This window comes from Rhinolophus hipposideros, assembly GCF_964194185.1.
Source record: "Rhinolophus hipposideros genome assembly, chromosome: 24".
In the NCBI taxonomy this organism is placed as follows: Eukaryota; Metazoa; Chordata; class Mammalia; order Chiroptera; family Rhinolophidae; genus Rhinolophus; species Rhinolophus hipposideros.
The window spans coordinates 24141872-24163827 of NC_138070.1; the positions used below are offsets into that span (position 1 = coordinate 24141872).

At 43.3% G+C, this 21956-nt stretch overlaps 2 protein-coding genes across 8 annotated transcripts in view; one reads left to right on the plus strand and one right to left on the minus strand.

Moving 5' to 3' along the window:
- The first annotated feature begins 1762 nt into the window (after nucleotides 1–1762).
- Nucleotides 1763–21956, plus strand: part of TBRG1 (transforming growth factor beta regulator 1) — a 28908-nt gene continuing 8714 nt past the window's right edge. Inside the window, exons 1-10 of one of the 5 annotated variants that reach the window (XR_013992451.1) lie at nucleotides 1767–2117; nucleotides 3730–3800; nucleotides 4435–4667; nucleotides 5239–5375; nucleotides 5649–5795; nucleotides 6401–6498; nucleotides 6749–6859; nucleotides 7284–7426; nucleotides 13948–14056; nucleotides 15949–16087. Coding sequence is in view for 4 of the 5 variants with exons in the window: in XM_081036584.1 (XP_080892710.1) it covers nucleotides 1968–2117; nucleotides 3730–3800; nucleotides 4435–4667; nucleotides 5239–5375; nucleotides 5649–5795; nucleotides 6401–6498; nucleotides 6749–6859; nucleotides 7284–7426; nucleotides 8097–8242 (1236 nt within the window). In the remaining variant the exon portion in view is untranslated. Of the gene's footprint in view, nucleotides 2118–3729; nucleotides 3801–4434; nucleotides 4668–5238; nucleotides 5376–5648; nucleotides 5796–6400; nucleotides 6499–6748; nucleotides 6860–7283; nucleotides 7427–8096; nucleotides 8463–13947; nucleotides 14115–15948; nucleotides 16088–21956 lie in introns of those variants that run through there. The other 4 variants (XM_081036584.1, XM_081036586.1, XM_081036585.1 and 1 more) reach the window with 4 other exon arrangements.
- The window catches only part of SIAE (sialic acid acetylesterase), a 37870-nt gene continuing 27130 nt past the window's right edge, over nucleotides 11217–21956 (minus strand). Inside the window, exons 8-11 of one of the 3 annotated variants that reach the window (XM_081036581.1) lie at nucleotides 16026–16183; nucleotides 14818–15010; nucleotides 13145–13422; nucleotides 12300–12406 (exon numbers count right to left, since the gene is read on the minus strand). In XM_081036581.1, the coding sequence (XP_080892707.1) occupies nucleotides 13174–13422; nucleotides 14818–15010; nucleotides 16026–16183 (600 nt within the window). In that variant the 3' untranslated portion in view covers nucleotides 12300–12406; nucleotides 13145–13173. Of the gene's footprint in view, nucleotides 13423–14817; nucleotides 15011–16025; nucleotides 16184–21956 lie in introns of all 3 variants that reach the window. The other 2 variants (XM_081036583.1, XM_081036582.1) reach the window with 2 other exon arrangements.

Consider the following 21956-nt stretch of genomic DNA (forward strand, 5'->3'; position numbering starts at 1 on the left):
TTTTCGGGGAAACACGGTAATAATGGCAAGTGAACAAAAAGGAAACATTATATTCATATGCTCTAACCTACATAAAGATGCATGAACATATGCAGTATGATATAACCTATATAAAAATGCACGAAAACATACATACCAACACGTTCAAAAAGGTTCACTCCATGTGGTAGCATTATGAATTTTTAAAATCTTTGTACTACATTTTCTAAATTTCTAAAATGTGCATGGAATGTTTTACATATTGTAAGGAAATGTTTCTAATGAAGAACAAACAATAAACATGTTAATGCAAATACCACTGAAATCCACTGGCCAGAGCAGTTTGCTAACTAATACAAATGACAGCACTTTTCCTCCCACTATGTATGACACGTGTATTTCAAGAGGAATAATGATAATAAAGTCAGATCACGAAGCCTGCAAGGACAAAATACAGCTGTACAGCAAATAAACCAGGCTGTTAGCAAATATGGGATTAAAAAAACAGAAACAAAAACAAAACCACCCACATCTCTTCCTATCACTCAGAACTATTTTCAGGTTCCACGGTAAAGTTCCCATCTGTAGTATCAAAGGCATGACTCGTGGATATTTTGTAGGACAAAAACATTGCTGGCAGTTTCCAAAAACAAATCTATATGGCTGCCTTGAGTATGCGTGTGGAAACACACTGGCACCGTGGAAAGCGGCTCCGTTAAAACCCAGCCACGTGCAGCAAGGGCAGCTCACAAGGCAGATGGACATAAAAGGACTTTCGCAAGCCTTCTCTCTGCGCTAAAACTGTCTTGTCAAGACCCTGTCACTAGTTTTACAATTTTCTGCAATGAAATACTGGGTCAATTCCAAACCCCCTTTCTTTGCACTGTGTTCCTATGTGAGCGTTCGATTTTTCTGCAGGAATTCAATGAACTTATTAACGAGGTATTTGCCATCATGTCGATATACACCTCTGGAAGTCTACACTTGTCATACACAACCGCGATGACGTTTTGTGCCGGTGGTGCCTTACAGTTTAGAAGTCGCGGCCACCTCCGTCCGTCTCCAGTATGTGGTTTTTCAAAGGAAAACTCTGTCGCCCGGGCTCAGTGGGCGGGTTGCGGGCACCGCGGAGAGGAGAACCGACACGCCTGTGCCTGGCGGACCGGTGCCCTTACTGCACCCTCACCAACGGCCTGTCCTCCTCATCTGATTTTCAGCTAGACTTTCATGACGAAGCGAGCGCTACACAAATAGATGATTAAGGACAGGAACATACTTCCGTGCTAGCGTGTTATTAAGGCTGCGGGCTCTGTCTTCCACCTCCCCTCTTAGATGCTAACCTGACAGAGCAGAGGCCTTTTTTTCTCTATTCAGCACCGTCGTCCCGGCTCCTGGTGAAACCTCAGCGTCCTGGAACCCTGCCTGTCACCTGCACGAGGGAAGGAGATGAGGAGAGCAGCGGCACCAGCACGTGCGTTCGAGCGGGACCTACAGTCCGGGGAGGACCGCGGGCGCCAGGAGGGAAAAGCGGGTGGTGACCGCAGGGGGCCACGGGCGCGTGTGACACTCGCGCCGCGAAGCTGTCGCCGGCTCCTGCCTCCGCTCTCCAGCACGCGCCGGCTGAGCACGCCCACGCGAGTCACGGGCGGTCACCGGGACGGCTTCCGGCCGCCGGCCCACCCCGTCCCACCCCCTCAGGCAGCTGCCCGGCGCGGCCGAGACGGACCCCCGCTCTCCACCCAGAAGTTACGCCAGTCGGCGCCACGACGTCACTTCCGGGCAGACGCGGAAGTGCGGAGAGACTCCGGGAGCCGGCTCGGCCGTGCGGGTTTCTCGGCCGCGCCGCGCGCCGTGGGAGCGTGCTGGAGAGGCCGGTTCCCCAGGGCCCGGTTCGGCCAGCGCAGCCCGGACGAGGCCGCCGCCCCGCCGCCCCTCGGCTCGGCGTCGATGCGCGCCGCGCCCGGGAGGCCCCGCGGCGGGGCCGGGCCATGAGCCTGCCCCGCGGCCTCGCTCCGTCGCTGCGGGCCCCGCTGCAGTCCGGCCGGACCAGGATGAAAAAGCTCCCGAAGAGGAGCCAGAACGAGAAGTACCGACTCAAGTACCTCCGGCTGCGCAAAGCCGCCAAAGCCACGGTGTTTGTGAGTCTGGCGCCGCCCGGCCCTTCGCCTCGACACTCCGTCCGCGAACTCTGTCCCCAAACCGGCCCCCTCCCCAGAGTGGCAGGACGAGTACAGTGTTAGCCTCGGCGGGAGACGTCGCTCCTCGGTGGCCCGGTGTCCTCGGACGGATTCCGGTGGTTTCTGTAATCTTAGTTCCCCGTCCGCGCGTGAGAATAACTCCCCTGCAGAGCTGTGAACATTAAGCGAGGAAAGCCAAGTGCTTGGTACCTAAAAGTACCTAAAAGATGTGCCCCTGAGTTTTAGCCATGACCGTGATGACCGCGGGACTCTGGGAAACGCGATAGAGTCTCAAGAGAACCCTGAGAAGGAGGCACTATTTTAAAAATGACAGCCCTGAAACCCAGGGAGATAATTAGCTGTAAGGGCACGGGGTCAGAGCCCTGACTGCAACGTAGACACCCTGGTTCTGGTTTCCTTATTCCTCCCACTTCGCAGCCTGTTTCCTAACCACGCCGTGTACGCAGAGCTGACCCCTTCCCTAGACAGACACGTAAAGCTTTCAGTCATTTATCTCCTAACCTCTTTTGAGTCTCTCAGACGTTACCGCCTTTCTTTTATTATAGAAGCACTGGGTTTATTGGATGCACTGGTTTGCCAGCCACACTTTGTTTGACAGTGTTCTGGACGGTGGAAGCTGGCCCCAGGGATGGGAAATAGGGAGTGGAGTCCTGCAAGGCCCTCCCGCGGCCGAGTCACCACCTTAATTGTTTTTGCCAAAAGCTTGAACATCTCACCTTTCCGGGAAGCATGAGGAACAGTTCGGAAATTAGAACATGCATTCCAAAACCATGTATTAGCTCTTGCTGTGTGCACTGCAGAGAAATAAGGGAAGTAAAATTAAGAGGATTTGATAGTCAATTGACTGTTACCTTTTATTCCCTCCACATCCAAGGTACATAAAGCTTGAAGCCTATGTTACTAGATTCCATTAACTAGCTGAAGGACGGATATTGTGTTGTACAGAGTTTGAGGTCCCACCTGTGGACCATCAGATTGGAGCATTCCCTTCAGGACTGATGCTTGGCCAATAGATTGAGTCATCAGTAAGGACAGATGATACGTGAATACACATAAGTAGATTATGAATAAGAATTTTACACACTAGAGTTGATTTGGTTCCATCCAGCTTTGTCTTTAAGGTTCATATTACCTGGGATGCTTTGGGTTAGGTTGGTTCTGTATGATCGACAACAGTCAAGGTACTTGGGAAGGGATATTCCTTTATATAAGGACTGAATTTGAGCATCTGTGGATTTAAGTACTATGCCCTCTTCTCTGCCAGAGGCTACCCTAATTAGGGTGACTGTACATCTTGGTTTGCCTAGAATAGCCCGAGTTCACCATATTGTTCTGGCATAATCACCAATAGCTCCCCCTTTTTACTCATAGGTACCCCAGTTGTGATAAGTTCTATAATTACCCTGCCCCTAGTAGAACTTGACTCTACCTATAGGTTCTCTTATAGTTTACAACAAAGACTTCTTTGGTTTGAAATACAACTCCTCTTCCCAGCATAATCCTCTGATCTTCTATTCATTTTATATGATTATATTCAAAATTTTTCTTAAAGGAAAATGCTGCTATTTGTGATGAAATTGCTCGTCTTGAGGAAAAATTTCTTAAAGCAAAAGAAGAAAGACGGTGAGCTGACTTCATTTTGTGTTCAGAAACACACTTTTGGTGATTGATACGGTATTACTGTCCTGGGGATTTTTCTCCATGGTGATTTTTGTGCATCGCACAGTCCACTGGCCACTGATCAAGTGCAGAGAAACTCACAATTTGTGGTATTGGTCCCAGTTCATTGTGGATCACAGTGATGAGACAGCTCCTCTACTCATCTTTCTGACAAAGCCCTCTTGCCACAACTAATGAGTAATCTAATTATAACTCCCCAATTATGAAGCCCAAGGGATAAAAAGAAACTCTTCATCCTACAAATATTTATTATGTACTACTCTATGCAAAGCACAGAGGGTATGTACACATATGCAATTCATGGTATACATATATACACCCTTCAGAAGCCTAATACCTTCCAACGTCAAGGTAGAACAACCCTCAGATGCAGAGAGATATGCTACAATTCTTTATCCTTGACTTCTTGAATATTGTCCTCTAGAGCTTCATTATTCCTAGGGTCCAATAAGAATGGTATTTTTATGAGCGCAAGAATCTTTGTATATAGTTCTGGCTTTTCCCAGTACTTAAGTAAAATAGTGACTTGAGATAAAACAGAAGTTCATAACTCTGCTCCTTTCCTTCCCAACCTCAGGTACTTGCTGAAGAAGCTCCTTCAGCTTCAGGCTCTAACTGAAGGGGAAGTACAGGCTGCAGCTCCTTCCCACAGTTCCAGTTTGCCCCTGACTTACGGTGTGGCCAGCTCTGTGGGGACTCTACAGGGAGCTGGGCCCATTTCTGGGCCTAGCACTGGGGCGGAGGAACCATTTGGGAAGAAATCCAAGAAGGAGAAAAAAGAAAAGGGCAAAGAGAACAACAAACTGGAAGGTACTTTGGAGTTACCCCAGTGGCTCAACAACTAATGACAAAGACCTGGTACTAACTGGTAGACACACACGGTCACAGATCCACTTCACCTCTCATCTGGTCCTTGATGAGCCCTAAGAGCCCTAATAAGCCCTTGGAAAACAAGTGTATTAGAGCCATTTTGGGTGGAGGAATTCCAGTTAGACACAAAGGGAGCAGGCTAAGGCCTCCGCATTCTTCCCTGTCAACTCTGGGTTGCCTTCAGTTCAGTCTTTCCTAGAGGTAGAGAAATGAGGTAAGTGGCCTTTTGAACACACTGCTGGCTTGGGAAATTTCTGATCTTAAAAGGGAAGTAAGAGGCCTTAAAAAGTATAAGACTCTTAGGTCCTAAGCAATAATAATAAAATTGGTCACTGCCAGGTGGGCGGGTTAGAAAGATACTCAGGGCTTTGGGGAAAAGTCCCCTGTGCCCAGTGAGTGAGTGTGTAGAACCAGGCTTGGCTAATTGCTCTTAGCATTCATGTGTAAATTTTTCCCTTCCCCTCAGCACTGGGAGGGGCTTAAAGTGGGTGACCCCAGATTTGCGTTTCAGTTCTGAAGAAAACATCCAAGAAAAAGAAAATGGAGGGAGGTGCTCGCAAGCTGGTTCAGCCCATTGCCCTGGATCCCTCAGGACGGCCTGTGTTCCCCATCGGACTGGGGGGTCTAACAGTATATAGCCTGGGGGAGGTGAGTGAGACCAGCGATACACAGACAGGAGACTCAGAAGCATGGGAACGGGGTTGAGACTTCCCTCCCTATTCCCATTAGCAGCAGCCCCTTGCTGATCCGGACCAACCCCAGAAAACCTCCAGTCCCTAGGAACCAGGTCGGTTTTGTCTGCTACACAGGCTACACGCCCTCTTTGCAGCCCCAGAGTGGTTCCAAAGGCTACCTGCAGTACACTGGACTTCCACATTCTCCAGTGACCTCACTTGTAGGTTGGGGGAATCCTTTTTCTAGATCATCACCGACCGGCCTGGCTTCCATGATGAGAGTGCCATCTATCCTGTGGGTTACTGCAGTACTCGAATGTATGCCAGCATGAAGTGCCCCGACCAGAAGTGTCTATATACTTGTCAGATCAAGGATGGTGGTGTGCAACCTCAGGTAGTTTTCTTTGCAAAAATTCTTTGAACTTTCTAGAAAACTAGTCAAGGATTTAAGTTGGCTAGATAGCACTTTATACAAAAATACTTTCTTGGCAAAAATTCCTATTAGAATAATTTTGATTTAACAGTTTATAGTCAAGGCATTTTGCAATTCAAAAAAGAAAGAAAATAATGTGACATGGGGGTTTGCAGTCAAAGTGGCTTGTACTCTTCCTCGCTATTATAAGGATAACCTAAAATTACATAGAGAATGATCTCATGTGTTTTTAAAATAGCATTTGCATTTGAACTTACAGATGTAAGTAAGTGGATAGGAAGGGTCTAGAAAGTCATGTAACAAACTGTTGACCTCTGGAAAGCAGTCAGGCCAGGAGTATAGAATTGAAACAGTCAAAGAACTTGCTCTGTTTTCTTTTTTTGTTTGAATTTTTAACAGCACTGTTAGGAATTTTTAACAGCACTGTTAGGGCATTGTACCCACCTCCTAGTATGGATAATATCAGCTTCAAGTTGCAGAGTGAAGAATAGCACAGGAGTAGTATGACTTTCTCTCTACTACTTCCTCCTTGAAGATTGCTCTCATGGCTCCTTTATCTTTCTCAGTTTGAAATTGTTCCTGAGGATGACCCCCAGAATGCCATTGTCAGCTCTTCCGCAAATGCCTGTCATGCAGAACTGCTCAAGGCTGTAAGCGCTACTATGTAAGTTGACCAACAGCTTGAAAGCAGGCAAAAAAGATCACTTTTGGTACAGCGAGACCTTTTCCCTTGCTTTTAAAGAGCAGAGATCCCTTATTTTAGAGAACGCTGCCCTGCATCCCGCAGTTGTCTTAGCAACTAGTTTCCAGCGTATCCAAGTCAAAGCTTACTGTGTGTGTTCATGCCCACATTCCATTCCTAAACCCATTCTCATCTCCCTCTGAGATCTCAAAACTTTCCCTCTCCTATTTAGGGGGAAACTAATGTCTAACCTGCTTCCATCTGGAGCTGACTTTTTTGGGTTTTCTCATCCAACCATCCACAACCTGATCCAGAGCTGTCCAGGAGCTCGAAAATGTGTCAAGTAAGTGTGGTCAAATCCAGTCCCTTGAGAGAAGCTCTGTGGTCAGTGGGGCAGGGACCTAAACTGCTTTGAGCTGCTTCTGTGCTCCAGGCATGCATGCTCCTTGAGCAGTGTACCTCAGTATTGGTCCTCTTAGCCCTCTAGACAGGTGAGCAGAAGGCAGTACCCTCTAGACAGGTGAGCAGAAGTGTACTGTAATTACCATTTTCTGTGTGTAGCATGATAGCAAAAGGAAGTCCTACAGAATGGGTCACTAAAAAAACCTGTCTAATTTTTTTTAGTGTTTTTTTTTGGGGGGGGGGTGTAATAAGTTTTTAGATGTATATGGGAGAGAGCTACAGAAAAAAATAGCTGAGCCCTCTGGAGTAAGAATGGGTTATGGCTAACAGACGGCTCTTGATAATGATTCCCTTTGATCCTACAGTTACCAGTGGGTGAAATTTGATGTGTGCAAACCCGGAGATGGGCAGCTACCCCAAGGACTGCCCGAGAATGATGCAGCAATAAGCTTTGAAGCCTTTCAGACACAGACCTTTGATGAAGATCCTAATGATCGCATTCTACAAGGTACCTTTTAATTTTACCTTTCTGGTTTGAAAATTGACGACTTTTATTAGACTACCCTCCCCTCTTCATTCATAGCTGAGTACCCCAAATATCTGGGCAGTAAGTGATACAGGCTTTTCACTGCTCCACCATTGAGAGTCCTGAGTCAGGAGGACCAGCTGCTCTCCAGCTGTCCTCGAAGAAGTCACAGGGCATGGCTGTGATCACAGTAAGGCAGGGCTCTGCGGGAAACTAGGATTCCTCATTGCCTACCTAAGTAAGACCTAAGTAAAACTCCAGGTGAAAGTTTACTAAGATTCCATGTGAGGTCAAGGGCATCAAGTCGTGGCCTTGGTCCTGCCTCTGGTCCACGGATTCCTTACCACGAAATGGATAGAGCAATCGGGGGATCTGGCACTGGGATCCCCTGATACAGGGAGAGCTCTGCACTGGAAATAAGCAATTAGAATTAAAATTGTTCCTCTTTGCCTGATATACTACATAACCCGAGGCAAGTCACTTCATCTGTTTCAGCCACAGTTTTCTTCATTGTAAAAGAAAGTATCAGTCCTATCTTACCAAACAAGGACACAGATACACGGGTGTCAAGGAGGTGAAAGAACATACATGGATCTCATCAGTCTCCTGAGGTTCCCAGGCAGCACTGGTACTTAAGGAATTTTTTCCTCAGGATCATTGGCCCTCCCAGAGCTTCAGACGACAGCCTTTGTGTCTTCTTACCGGCCCGTGTTCTTGACACGCGAACCCTTGGTAGACGATCACCTCCAGCACTTGAAGTCTCCATCGCAGGGTAGTCCAACACAGTCTTCAGATTGAACAAGAAGGGATCACAGACCACTTCATTTTCATCATGATGAGTTTTTTTAACTTAAACTGAAACTTAGAATATGTGGAAGAAGGCAGCCATTCAGGAGTGAAGAAGATATTAAATGAACACATTCTGTCATGGAGGTTCCCGTGGTGACGGTGTTCCCTGAGAAAAACTTCACCTGCTTTATTTTTAGTAATAAATTTCTTTTAACAGTTCTTATTTTCATCCTGTTGTAATCAGGATATAATCTGTTTTGTTTAGCTCTAAGGTAAACTTAAGTCGTTTTTCAACCAGAGTAAGAGATGGCTGCTGACTCATGAAGGAGTTAGTAAGATTCTGACAACCTCGACCCTTGATTCTGATCCTAGTTTAAGGAATATTAAGTCTCAGCCCCTGTACGCCAGGCAGCTGCTTTATTTTCATGTCACTATGATCAAAATCGAATCCTGCTTATCCCCAAGCTGCAGAGTCCAGTCCAAGGTACATTTCACATATCAAAAGGTCTTTTCTTCACATTTCACATATCAAAAGGTCTTTTTTAACCCTTTCTGCATCCTCTTTGTGGTTCCTTATTGGAGAATGTGCTTTTAGCTAAATACGTTGAAACCACATTAACACAAATTTAGGTATGTTTGGGGTTTGGCTCCTCCATTTCTAAGTGTAATAACATAAATCCGCATTTAGTGTGACTGAATCATCTGGACCCTGCGTATGGCATTAATGCGGAGGCTAATCTCGACCACTCCACAGCAGTTAGATGGATGGGCAGTGAGGCCATCCAGGTTCGGGTGCTGGAATGGGAAGGAACAGAAGGACTCCAGAAATAGAAGAATGGGGAAGGAGTGGTGAGAACTGGGTTGTTAACTGTGCTGTAATTCCTAACTACTAACTGGGGACAACACAAATGGAATTAGCATTTTATAGGCGTGAATTTGGCCAGCCCATTCAGGAGGGGCTCCGATAGCACCTTTGCACCACACCACACTGACCACTATAAAGTATCACAAGCTAAAGTAACGTTCATTTTATGACTAAAGTATAGTCTTTTTATAAGTTGGTATAGCTTTTACAGTGCAAAAAAATTATTCAAGTTTAGACAGTGGCAAATAGGGGTGGAAAGGTATTACTTAGCTGTTAGTTTTAATATTTTTCTTTTGTCTTTTTTCTCTATAAGTTGCCTGACATAGCTGCACTTACACAGAAATGATACATGCTGCTTCTATCAGATAGCAAATATCTTTCTATTCTATTACAGCTTGAGTAAAACACATTAAAAGAGAGCCTCATTTTAAGAAAGACATTTAACATTTTTTTTATTAGTGTGTTGTTTACTTTAATAAGAGTATTCACTTTATAGCTTTCCTAGAATGGAAAGAACCCATTAGTTGTTATAAACTCAGAGGATCAAGACCTACATCTTTTAAAATTAAATAATTAGAAAATATTGCACTACATTGCATGCTGAAAGGTTGAAACTTTGGTTTCAACTATAATGTTTATGTATGTATTTATATAAATATCACACATGTCTGGGGATACGTGGAATAATGTTCAATGTTTTTCCTATGGATCATCATTTCAGAAACCTCGAAAAATAACTGCCATATTGTACTTGAAATATCTTCATTTACCGGATTGTTAAAGATTTTTAAAATTTGACAACATCCAATATCATTGAGAATGAGTTAAAAAAATGGGACTGTACTTGGTGGGAATTTTAACTGTTGAACCCTTTGGAAGGGGTAAGCTGTAAGTATCAAAGTTTTAAACGTATCTATCCTTAAACCTGTTATTCCACATTAAGGACCATAAGGACATTAAGTGTGGTATGCTATTTGCAAGTAACATTATCACAGTATTAGTTTAATAGTGAAAAGCTGGAAAATACCTGCATGTCCACTAATGGGAAATTGTGGGGAAATTGGCTCCCACAAACTGAAACACTAAACATATGTTCAATTTACACAGGAAAATTAATTTGAAAACATAAATCAAAAACACAGATTACACAATAATCATATAGCATGGTGTGTAAATTATAACCCAAACAAATCAAGTGACTTCACCAAATTATCAAGTGTTTCTCTCCAAATGATGGATTTTGGGGTGATTTTTACTTGCTTACACTTTTTACTAGCATCCAAATGTTCTATAGTGATTATAAATTTCATTTTTCAAACAGTAGCATGTTATTTCATTTGAGAAATAAACTGAATTCCCACTGAATGTTTTAAATTATTCAACCAGTAAAATTAACTTTCACATGACTTTTCATTAATACATCCACTCCCTAAACCTAATTTTTCACATTGCGTGCACTAGGTTATTGGGGATGAAAGGAACCTGGGCTTCTTAGCTATCTCTAGTTTATAAAGTAAAAAAGTTACAGCAAGCTAAGGTTAATTTATTATTGAGGAAAAATATTTTTATATAAATAGTAGTGTAGCATAGGTGTACACTGTTTATAATAAGGTCTGCAGTAATGTAACGTCCTAAGCCTTCACATTCACTCATTGCTCACTCACTCACCTGGATCATCTTCCGATCCTGTAAGCTCCGTCCTTTCATGGTAAGTGCCCTGGACAAGTGTACAATTTTTTATCTTTTATACCGTATTTTTACTGTACCTCTTGCATGTTTGGATAGGTTAGATACACAACTACATATTGTGTTACAAATGTCTCCAGTATTCCGTACAGTAACATGCTGTACAGGCTACAGGCTTGCCGCCCAGGAGCAAGAGGCTGTACCAGACAGCCCGGATGCAGTTAGGTTATACCACGAGGCTTGTGGAAGTACACTCACTGTGATGTTCGCACGACATAATCACCTGATGATGCATTTCTTAGAATGTGTCCCGCCAGTAAAGCAATGCGTGACTGTATACTTTTATTTCTAATTTCTAATAGAAACACACAATTATCAAGTGCCGTGAGCTGTTTTTAATCAACCAATAAACAGCATTATGATTTTTTTTTTAATTAAAGTTTATTGGGGTGACAATTGTTAGTAAAGTTACATAGATTTCAGGTGTACAATTCTGTATTACATCATCTATAAATCCCATTGTGTGCTCACCACCCAGAGTCAGTTCTCCTTCCATCACCACATATTGGATCCCCTTCACCCTCATCTACCACTCCCCTCCCCCCTTACCCTCTGGTAACCACTAAACTATTGTCTGTGTCTGTGAGTTTTTGTTTCTTATTTGTTTGTCTTGTTCTTTTGTTGTTTTTGGTTTATATACCACATATCAGTGAAATCGTATGGTTCTCTACTTTTCCTGCCTGACTTATTTCGCTTATTAGCATTATATTCTCAAGATCCATCCATGTTGTCACAAATGGTCCTATTTCATCTTTTCTTACTGCCGAATAGTATTCCATTGTGTATATATACCACAACTTCTTTATACATACATCTATCGAAGGACATTTTGGTTGTTTCCATGTCTTGGCCACCATAAATAAAGCTGCAATGAACACTGGCGCACACGTGTCTTTATGTATAAATGTTTTCAGATTTTTTGGGTAGATACCCAGGAGAGGGATTGCTGGGTCATATGGTAATTCTATTCGTAATTTTTTCAGGAACCTCCACACTGCCTTCCATAATGGCTACACCAGTCTGCATTCCCACCAACAGTGTATGAGGGTTCCTTTTTCTCCACAGCCTCTCCAACCCTTGTTACTATTTGTCTTGTTGATGACACCCATTTTGACTGGGGTGAGATATCTCATTGTGGTTTTTATTTGCATTTCTCTGACGATTAGTGATGTTGAGCATTTTTTCATATGTCTATTTGCCATTTGTATGTCCTCTTTGGAAAAATGTCTCTTCAGGTCCTCTGCCCATTTCTCAATTGGGTTGTTTGTTTTTTTTGTTGTTGAGTTTCATGAGTTCCTTGTATATTTTCGATATTAGCCCCTTATCGGAGGCACTGTGCAAAAATCTTCTCCCATTCAGTCGGTTGCCTCTTTATTTTGTCGATGGTTTCTGTTGCTGTGCAGAAGCTTAGCATTATGATTCTTAATAGTACACACAAAAGCCTTGCACAGCTGTCCCATCTGAATTATTTTTCTAAATGCTTATCATGTAGCTTTCAGCCTCACTTTTTTCTTCCATCTGGATTATCCTTTATATAGTTAAACCTGTTACCTAAAAAGAGCCTGAGATTTATATTCAATTCTAATGACCTGTTAGCCTCTCAGTGACCTCCACTGTCATATTTCATAAGCTTGTGATCCACCCCCACCACCCTCCTGTTACTGGCAGCACGAGTACCTTCCAGGGTCAGCACCTCCCAAGACACCTGCATCTGGTTCTGCTTTGTTAGCTTTCCATATTCACAGTATCATTATTTAGATTGAAGCAGCAGAATTGTTTATAGAGCCATCTTCAATTATCTGAAAGGCTCACGTAGTAGAAGAAAGATTTCAGTTCCACACAAGGAAAAACTTGGGAAATTTAGAAAGGAAACTTAATAGTGAGATTCAATAACTACTTGTCAGATTTTGTAAAAAAGAAAAAAAAAGAGAGAAAGAAAAACATAAATACTAGCTGGCCTACCTGGCCTTGAAAGGTCTTCCCACCTTAGTTCCCACAATTCTGGATGTAAGGGGACAAAGTGTCAGGCATTTCACTCTCAATAATGAGGAAGTGAATGACAGTGAGGTTCAGTGTGCTTGTGGTTTGGAATGAGTCCAATACAGCCACCAGCCTAACTAGAGGACAAGGACATGTACTTCATCGTCTGCCGGCCCTGGCTCACCTCAGAATATAGAAACAGCCACGTGCTAGCCGGGAGCTCTCCAACGAGGCTTTCCTGTTAAATTAATTTCCTTTAAAAGCAACAGTTGTCATCATTTAAACTCCTAAAAGCCCAAATCTAAAGGTTCCACACTTACGTCTTAGATACGATCATACTGCAACTAAATCACTGAGCAACCTTGTGATTTGCACGCATCTGGTCTGTAATGAAAGCAATGAAGGGAGGAGCTGGCAGGGCACTGCTGGGATGGTACAGGGGACACCGTTTATATTCACAAGGCCATGTGGTCCAGGCATAGCGGAGAGCAACCAGAGTGCCACAACAAGAACTGATACTCAGTGCCAGGGTCTGGGTGGAGAAAGTGTTCATGGGAGCTGGAAGCCACTTGCACTGATGGTCATCACAACATGAGATCTAATAAGAGAATCATAAATAGGAAGGGTCAGGTCAGGTAGGAGGATGTGCTAGGGGCTGGGAACTGCTCTTTCAGACAGACTGTAAGGGAGGGAGAGAAGGGGCCACTCTTAGCCAACGATCCACTTCCCACAGTAACCAGAGCAAATCTGAGTCCAGGCTGGGTCTGCTCAGTACAGCCACAGGTTGGTAACAGATGTTCTTGTGATGAAATAAACAACTTAAACCAATAAAACATAAATTAGTGAGGGAGACAAGGAAGAAGCATCACATCCAGGATCTTGGGAAGGCTCCCCAAACATCTTTGCTGTCAGCCTCCTGCCAAACAGCAAAGCCGGAATCGGAGAGCGAAGTAGCCCAGCTGCAGCTCCCCTTTGGCACTGACAATTGCTGAGGAATGACGAAGGGGCACAAAGGAACTGCGGATAGTAAGCCCTTCGCAAGTCAGGAAGCAATCCAGGCAAGGAAACAAGTGATCCAGTACCCAAGGGTTAAATTCTGACCTGATCCCGACTGTGCCCCCAGGTCCAGATGATGAAAACACTGCCAACCATTGACTAGAGCGGAGAACACGGGTGCAGAAATTTCCTGGGAGCTAGAATTCATGAAAACCCAGGACCCAGAAGCTAGGAGGGTAAGTGCTGACTAAGCACCTGAGACAAGTGGGTGCTGTAGTCAGGATTCCAGAGAAGAAGCTGCCCTAGATCAACTCCCAGGTGGTTCAAGTCTCTCTTAAATACTCGCATCTCCTCCGCTGCCCTCTTTTCATTTACCGCCCCTACCCCAGCCGAATGGCCTCATGGTTCGCAGACACTCATGTGAAGAAATGTTCCGTCTAGGAACGCCTCCACCCCCAACTACAGAAGACTCCTAAGAACCTCTTTAATCAATAGCCCCAGTTCCACAGTGGAATGACCCTTGCTAGGTATTAGAAGAACATAGTTTCATTACATTAATTCACACTAAGTTACAAATCACCAAGCTTAAGCCTCTCAAAGGAGACATTAAACTCAAAAGAATTTCAGAATTTAGAATAGTGTGACATAGAGACATCCAAGCATAAGCGAAATATTCTGGAACAAGGATCCTTTCAATAGTTAACCTACACATAAAGCTGCGGGCCCTGCCCAGAGCAGATAGTTGCTCTGGGTGGGAAAATACAAGAAGAATATGTTAATATGGACTCATTTCCCCTTCCTTAATTGACTTGGCTATCACAATTGCCTCTAAGTGAATGAAAAGCTGCTTATTAGCCCCTCTGAGACAAACTCAGCCCCCCACCAACCAACACCTGCCTTCCAAGCATGTTATAATTCAAGAAATGGGCGTCACTGTGGAGAAAATCCTGAATCTCAATACAGGAGGAACCCGTATTGTTTCTGCTATTCTTCTCACCTCAAATATCTTGTAATCTTGTCTCTGCACCTGGATTTGCTGGGAATACGTGATGTTGAGCAGCCCCTTGACAGCTGAGAGCTCTATCTTCTCAGGTAGTGGCCCTTGAAAGGTCAGCTTCTCACCATAAGCCACAGCGCGGGCCCCCAAGTGCAGCCTGTAGGCCACAGTCTGTTTATCTCGAGGGTGGATGCTACAACAAGGATAAACAAGGAGAAAACTGGGTTTGAGCTCTTATAATAACCATGTTTCACAAAAAGTAAGTAATATACAAGCACCCTTCAAGAAGGTGAGAATAAAGTTGACTAAATCTAATAGTGATCAGTGGTGGCTAGTTAGCTTAAGATAAATGGTGAATGGTAACCATAGATGGGGCTCTGGGTCTTCTACAGGTTGGGAACCTTGAAATAAGAGATGACTTAGAAGGAAGAAATAAAGGGAGGGAGGGAGCGAGGGTGGGCACTGAACTAAACCAGGAGAACTAATTCACGTAAGACCATTCCAACCAACATACCCTATGTTTCATCAGAATCCGCTGTTCATTACTTGGTCCCCTCCAGGTTTTATTTGTTCATTCAATAAATATCTACTCATTCACAAATAAATAAATATTAGTTCAAGCTCCTACTATAATCCAGACGCTGTGTGTTGGGCTGCATGTCACATCTGAAAGCCCCTCGTATCCTACAGCTAGCATGTGGCAGTCACTGGGGCCACTCACAACTACCATTGCTCCTCTTCTGAGTCCATGGCAGAAGCCCCTTTCCTGCTCTCCCTGAAGCTGGGGACGGCTACACGACTGCTTCGGCCAATGCAAGTGGGCAGAAGTGACTTGTGTTGCTTCCAGGGGGAGCATTTAATTGCCAGTGTGGGACGTTAAGGGGACAGTGGAAGCACAGATCAACTTGGTGCCCCTGTCTCTCTGGATCTGGGAATGACTATGATGGCAAAGCCTCTCTGGTGACCCCTGGACAAGTAGTGAGAAAAAGAAGTAAGTTTTTGTGGCATCAAGGCTGAGAAGTGGAAGGGTTTGTTTGTTTGTTTGTTTGACTGCAGCACAGCCCAGTGTAAATGATGGTAGATAATGCTTCTACGGTCCAACCCTTAGACCTACTCTCTGTCGCCTCACAGGTGAACTTCACAGTGAAGGCCTCAGACAAGGAACATACATGATGACTACTCAAACAACGCCCAAGAAGCACTGATACCTGCCAAAAGGTGAGGTTCTGTCACAGAGGTCCATAGCTACAGCCATGAAAGTGTTGGGCATCCTTAGGTTGGGGACGTAGCCAAAGTCTGCTGTTTGATGCCAACGGATCTGGGGAAAGCCATCGTCTAACGCTACACTGGACAAAACTGAAGACAACTAGAAAGGAGAGAGATTGTTGTATCAGAATTTTATTGCATCAGAATCCTACACTGGAGTCCTTTTCACAAGCAGACCCCAGATCCACTTTTCCTCATTTGTTCAAAATGGTCATTCAGCAGGTATTTCCTGAGCCTCTCACTCTCATCCCACATACCACAGTGTGTAACTCTGCCAGCCCTCTCATCACGAGGTAAAGTCTGTCTCCTCCCACCGAAGCCTGGCTCAGTCCGTGATGTTCTCTGACCAACGGAATGCTCAGATGTGATGCTATGCAGCTTCTGAGTCTTTGCCTCAAGGCTCCTGCCTTCTGATTTCATTCTCCTGGAACCCTGAGATGGCCAGGCAAACAAAGTCCAGCTACCATGCTGGAGAAATGATGTGGAGAGAGGGGCCTTGGAATTTGAAAGAGAGTGAGGCAGATACTTGTCAATGTCCCAGCAATCCCAGCAGAGGGGCCAGTCACGTGACTCCCAGATCCTTCAGTTTAAACTGCAGCCACGTGAGCAAGCCTGGTGACATCACATAGAGCAGAGGTGAGTCATCCCAGTTGAGCCCACCTGGCTAACGCATGGAATCATGAGCAAAAACAATGGCTGATGCTTTAAGCCACTAAATTTTGCGGTAGTTTCCTGCAAAGCAATAGGTAACAGACACGTCTGTATACAACACAGGGCTAGGCACTGTACGAAAGCACAGAGGGATCTGCCTGTAAGCATGTGGCAAACTGCATCGAAGACCCTAATTCTCTACGTCTTTCTATGTCCACGCCCTCTTGCCACATGGCTTTGTGGTTTCTCCTATCAAGAGAAAGAGTATGGATTTCCCCACCACTTGACTCTGAGCTCAGCCATGTGGTTGGCTTTGGCCAACAGATGAAACAGAAGTTATGGTGTGTCAATTCCTAGCCTAGCCTTAAGAGACCTTGTATGGTTCCGCTTGCTCTTCTGCTATCACCATGAGAATGGCATGCCTGGGCTAGCCCACAACTCTCGAGAGAAAGATGACAGCTGTGGAACAGAGCTAATCCACTCCAGCCAAGCGGGGACTGGAGCAAAGCCCTCCCAGTTGAGCCACAGAGATATGCAAGTATCCAGTGAAGCTCAGCCAACATCAATCAACACCCCGCTACTCAGACATGTGAGGTATAATAATAAAAGTTATTTTAAGTTATGGAGTTTTGAGGTGGTTGGTTACCTAGCAGTAACTAACTGGTACAAGTACTTCACAGCTTTTTGGGGGGGACAGACCTGCACATAAGCAATGTTAATAAAAACAGTATACAATAGCATGGATTAAATACTATATCGGTAGCTCTAAATTGGAACAAAGTTTATTATTATAAGTAAATACATCCTCAGAATATGTAAAAAATTTGGATGGGTATAGAAAACATGAGAAGTCACTACAAACTGGACTGCTCATATGTCACATGTTAGAACCTTATGAAATGCAAAGGTAGGAAGGACAAAGGCAGTTTTGAGAGACGGCAATCTAGTTAAAGTGGAGGGTTTCTGTGGGAAAGACAAGGGTGGAAAGATAGTGAGGCAAGTGTTTGGAGGGAGTTTGTCCAATAAACAACAGGGAACCACTGTAGAGGTAATGGGTGCAGAACACTGAATATACTAAATGCCACTAAACTGAACACTTTAAAATAGTTAGTTTTATATTATGTGAATTTCACCTCAATTTAAAAATTAGAGAGCCACTAAAATCTATGTCTACTGTCAGATGGGTACTAGGCTTATTGGGGGGATCTCTTCATAAATTATATAAATGTCTAACCACTATGCTGTACACCTGAAACTAATATAAAGTAATACTGAATTTCAACCATAATTTAAAAAAAATAATCGCAGGGATATAAAGTACAGCATAGGGCATGTAGTCAATAATATTGTAATAATTATGCACAGTGTCAATGGTAATAGACCTATCGGGGTTATCACTTTCTGAGGTACATAAATGTCTAATCACTATGTTGTTTTGTACACCTGAAACTAATAAAAAAAGTTCAGGAGAGTTTGGAAGACAATCCAGTAGAACTTTCTAAGTTAAGCTAACCAGTGTCTTTATAATTCTAGAGCCTATCCCAAGAGGAGAAACTAATGCTTTAAATGCACAAAAAGCTCATATTATAAAACATTTTAAAAGTATGCTTAGTTGTATTGCCATTTGCATTTAATTCAATTCAAATATTATAGTAATATAGTAGAAAAACATACATATGTATGTACATACTTGTGTGTGTTTGTATAAAATTTATTCCTAAGCTTCATATATTTATTGTTTAGAAAAATAATACGTACTAAGATTTAACTTATGACAAGAACAATAAATAAATAAATAAATAAATAAATAAATAATAAATAAATAAATAAATAAAGCATACTTTTATTTCATAGAAAAAAATTAGAGAGTCACTGAAATTACTGACATAATATAAAGACTTTCAAAAGACTACTTCAATGATCATACAAATGGTTCTGTGAAGAAAGAAAGACTGAAAGCAAAGAGACTGATTAGTTCGGAAAATAATGTAATCTTCTAGACACAAAAGAGAAAGGTCTAACTTAGAGGATAGTACTGTGAATGGGATGGCTCGAAATAAGGCAATCTGAAAGACAAACTTGGCAGAGCCAGGCAGCCAACTGGATATGGAGCACAAGAGAAAGAATGATATCCATCACGGAGAATCTGTAACATCTGAATTATCTGCTTGGGATTTTGCAGATGTAAGTTAAGGTCCCTTATCAGGTGACTTCAAGATAACCAAAAAGAAGAGGATTGTGGGGAACCCAACCCAGTCAGATAAGTCCTTTAAAAGATGGCCTGGAAGTCAGAGATGTTCTCCTGTTGGCCTTCAAGTGAGCTGCCATGAGTTCTACAGCTTCAAGGAAATGAATTCTGCCAGAAGACACATGAGTCTGAAAGAAAACCCTAGGCCTCAGATGAGACCCCAGCTCCATTCAACACCTTCACTGCAGCCCTGAGCAGAGGACTCAGCTAAGCCATGCATACCCAGACTCCTCACTCACAAAAACTGTGAGATAACAAACTGCTAAATATGCAGTGATTTGTAATGCAGCAATAGAAAAGTAATATACTGGGGAAAGAACTTCCCAGGCAGAAGGAAAAGAAAATGGTGGGCCATGGGGCGGGAGTATACCTAGCATGCTTAAAGAAAGTAAGGCAGAGAGTGTGGCTGAAGTGGCTTAAGCGAGGCACAGAAAATCACAAGATGAGGTCAGAGGAAAAAGGAAGCAGGAACAGATAACACAACATATGGCTGGCGGTTAACCTCAGTCATAAGGAGGAACGAATGGAGCTTTCTGATGTGACACACACTTCAAAGGATCACTTCAACTGATGTATTGAGAATATCCTAAAGGGGAAGAAAAGGGACGCAGGAAGACCAGTAAGGAGGCAATAATTCAGGAAGAGATATGGAGGCTTGGACTAGCGTAGGAGCAGTCAGATTCTGTACACATGGTAAGGAAATAGGCTCTGCTTTCATCTAGACTAAAAGTTAATAGACTCCTACTCTTGCAAAGGACAGAGGGCTCTCAGAAAAATTATTTAATATTACTGTGATGCATGTGGTCCCACTATTTCTTCTTTCCTTACTTCTCTGCTCTTTGTATCACCCTGTTCTCTGATTTAGATCACACCTTGTTCTTAGCGCTAGTTCCAGCCAATGAGAGATATCAACCTATTATCTCTCTTTACAAACCATGATCTAGCAGTTAGGTAGGAAATAGTCTGGGCAGGCGACCATATTGTCTTCAGACTCCATTCCAAAATTTCTGTCCCCATCAGACATTAGGAATGGACTGTTCTCCCCAGTCACATAGCCAGGAAACACCTGAGCCCATCCCTACAAATGTGGCCAAGTGAAGCTTTGAATAGAGGACCTTTCCTACTTCTTGAGTTATTCCAGGAAGACAGGAAAATCATCAGGAAAACACTGGAGAGGCTGCAATAATAGCAGAAGCGATACGGAATAAAGGGTATACTACGGAACGTAAGGGATATTTCCAATTCTCTCATTAAAATCTCTTATGCAAATCGGTTTTAATCTGTGAAATAATAAGAGGTACTGAAGCTTCACAATGGAATCTCATGAAAACTAAAAAATGAGATAGAAAGATCCATGAGTCATTCCACTGGTTCCCCCATGACACCCAGAAGACCATGTTTAACAGTCAGTGCCATGATGGGGATCAGAACAACAAAGCTACCAGAAAGTTCTAGGGTATGTACCAGCCTGAAGCGCAACAGGGAGAAATGTTAACTAAGGCCAAGGAAGTTTTCTCAAAATGGCAGTTTGCCGAGAATTCCTGCAGCAATTCTCCACTCCATTTCACTGGCTGCACTACTATACACTGGCCACATGGGGGCACCAGCATACGCCACAACCAAACGAATTCCTGTGTTTTCCCTAATCTGAGATCTAGTAGGGTGCTGTCCAGTCTCTCATGGTGATTAGTACAAATATTGCTGCTAATGAAGGTATATAATAGGCAAAGAATAAAAAGCGGCCACATTCAGAGGACTTTACAAATAACATACTGTAGTTTGCAGTCTGTTCCACTGGCCCTCTAAACCCCCTTTTAAGAAAGCGCAGTATTAAGGACTGCAGTCCCTAGCCTCCTGCTCTCTTTCCTTCCCATGCTTCAGATCATCTCTCTATGAGTACCTCTCAGACACAAGTGTCTGGCGCTGGTCTCTCCACTGAACTTGAGTCCTTCATCTCTAACTGTGCTCCAGTTACTGCAACCATCATTTCAGACCTGACACTTCTCTAAAGCCAGCTCATCTTTCCTTACAGACCAACTGTCCTTCCAGATTTTCTGACTTCTCTTATTAATAACAAACACTAACATTATCTGGCATGTGCCAGGCTTTACGTGGGTTAACTCATTTACTACTTCAAATAACAAAGAGGTTCGATATCTTGTCCAAAATCACATAGCTAAAGAAATGTCAGAGCTGGGATTTGAATTCAGGCAGACTCATTCCAATCCATGCTCTGAACCACTATATTGTCATGTTGGATATTTCCCTGTAAAGGTGAATGTTTATATTCCCAGTTTTCCACAAGTAACCAACATATTTTTGATGATGGAGTTAAAGCCCAGAGGCTAAGAGGCTTCTACTAAATTGTAAGGCCTAAGAACAAGGACAAGGTCTCTGATTCATGTTATTTCTGCACCTCACACAGTTCATGGCATATAATAAGCATTCAACACATAGTTTAAGTTTGAGTTGGCTGAAATCACATTCAAATCACCATGTACACAGACCAAGAGACAAAAAAAAAAAAATGCCTCAAAATTCCAAATGTAGTCCCACCAACAGTAACACAAAGCTGGTGACAGGAGTTGCTATTTTGATAATAATGAGCAGAATCATCTCGTTTCAAAGTCAAAATAAATGTAAGAAAGAACACGATTGTAAAGTAATTATAAGTGCAAAGAGTGTCTATAAAAATTTTACCTAAAAAAAGTATGGTAAAGTAGGACAAGGTAGAGGAGATGGGCGGATGGTTGGAAGAAGGTATCGTGAACATTCAGAGGCAGCTCTCTAGAAGCATTATGTTAAATTCAAATATTAAAGCCCATTCCATTATTATGTTGTGAGTTGGGCCTCGTTTTTGTAATACCTTACTTGTTTAACTTCCTATGTTCCAGAAAAGTCAGAAGAACTACCACCCTACTAAAAAGTCGAGGTCTTGGAAGGGTCCTATGAATACGTGAGGCACACTGAACTT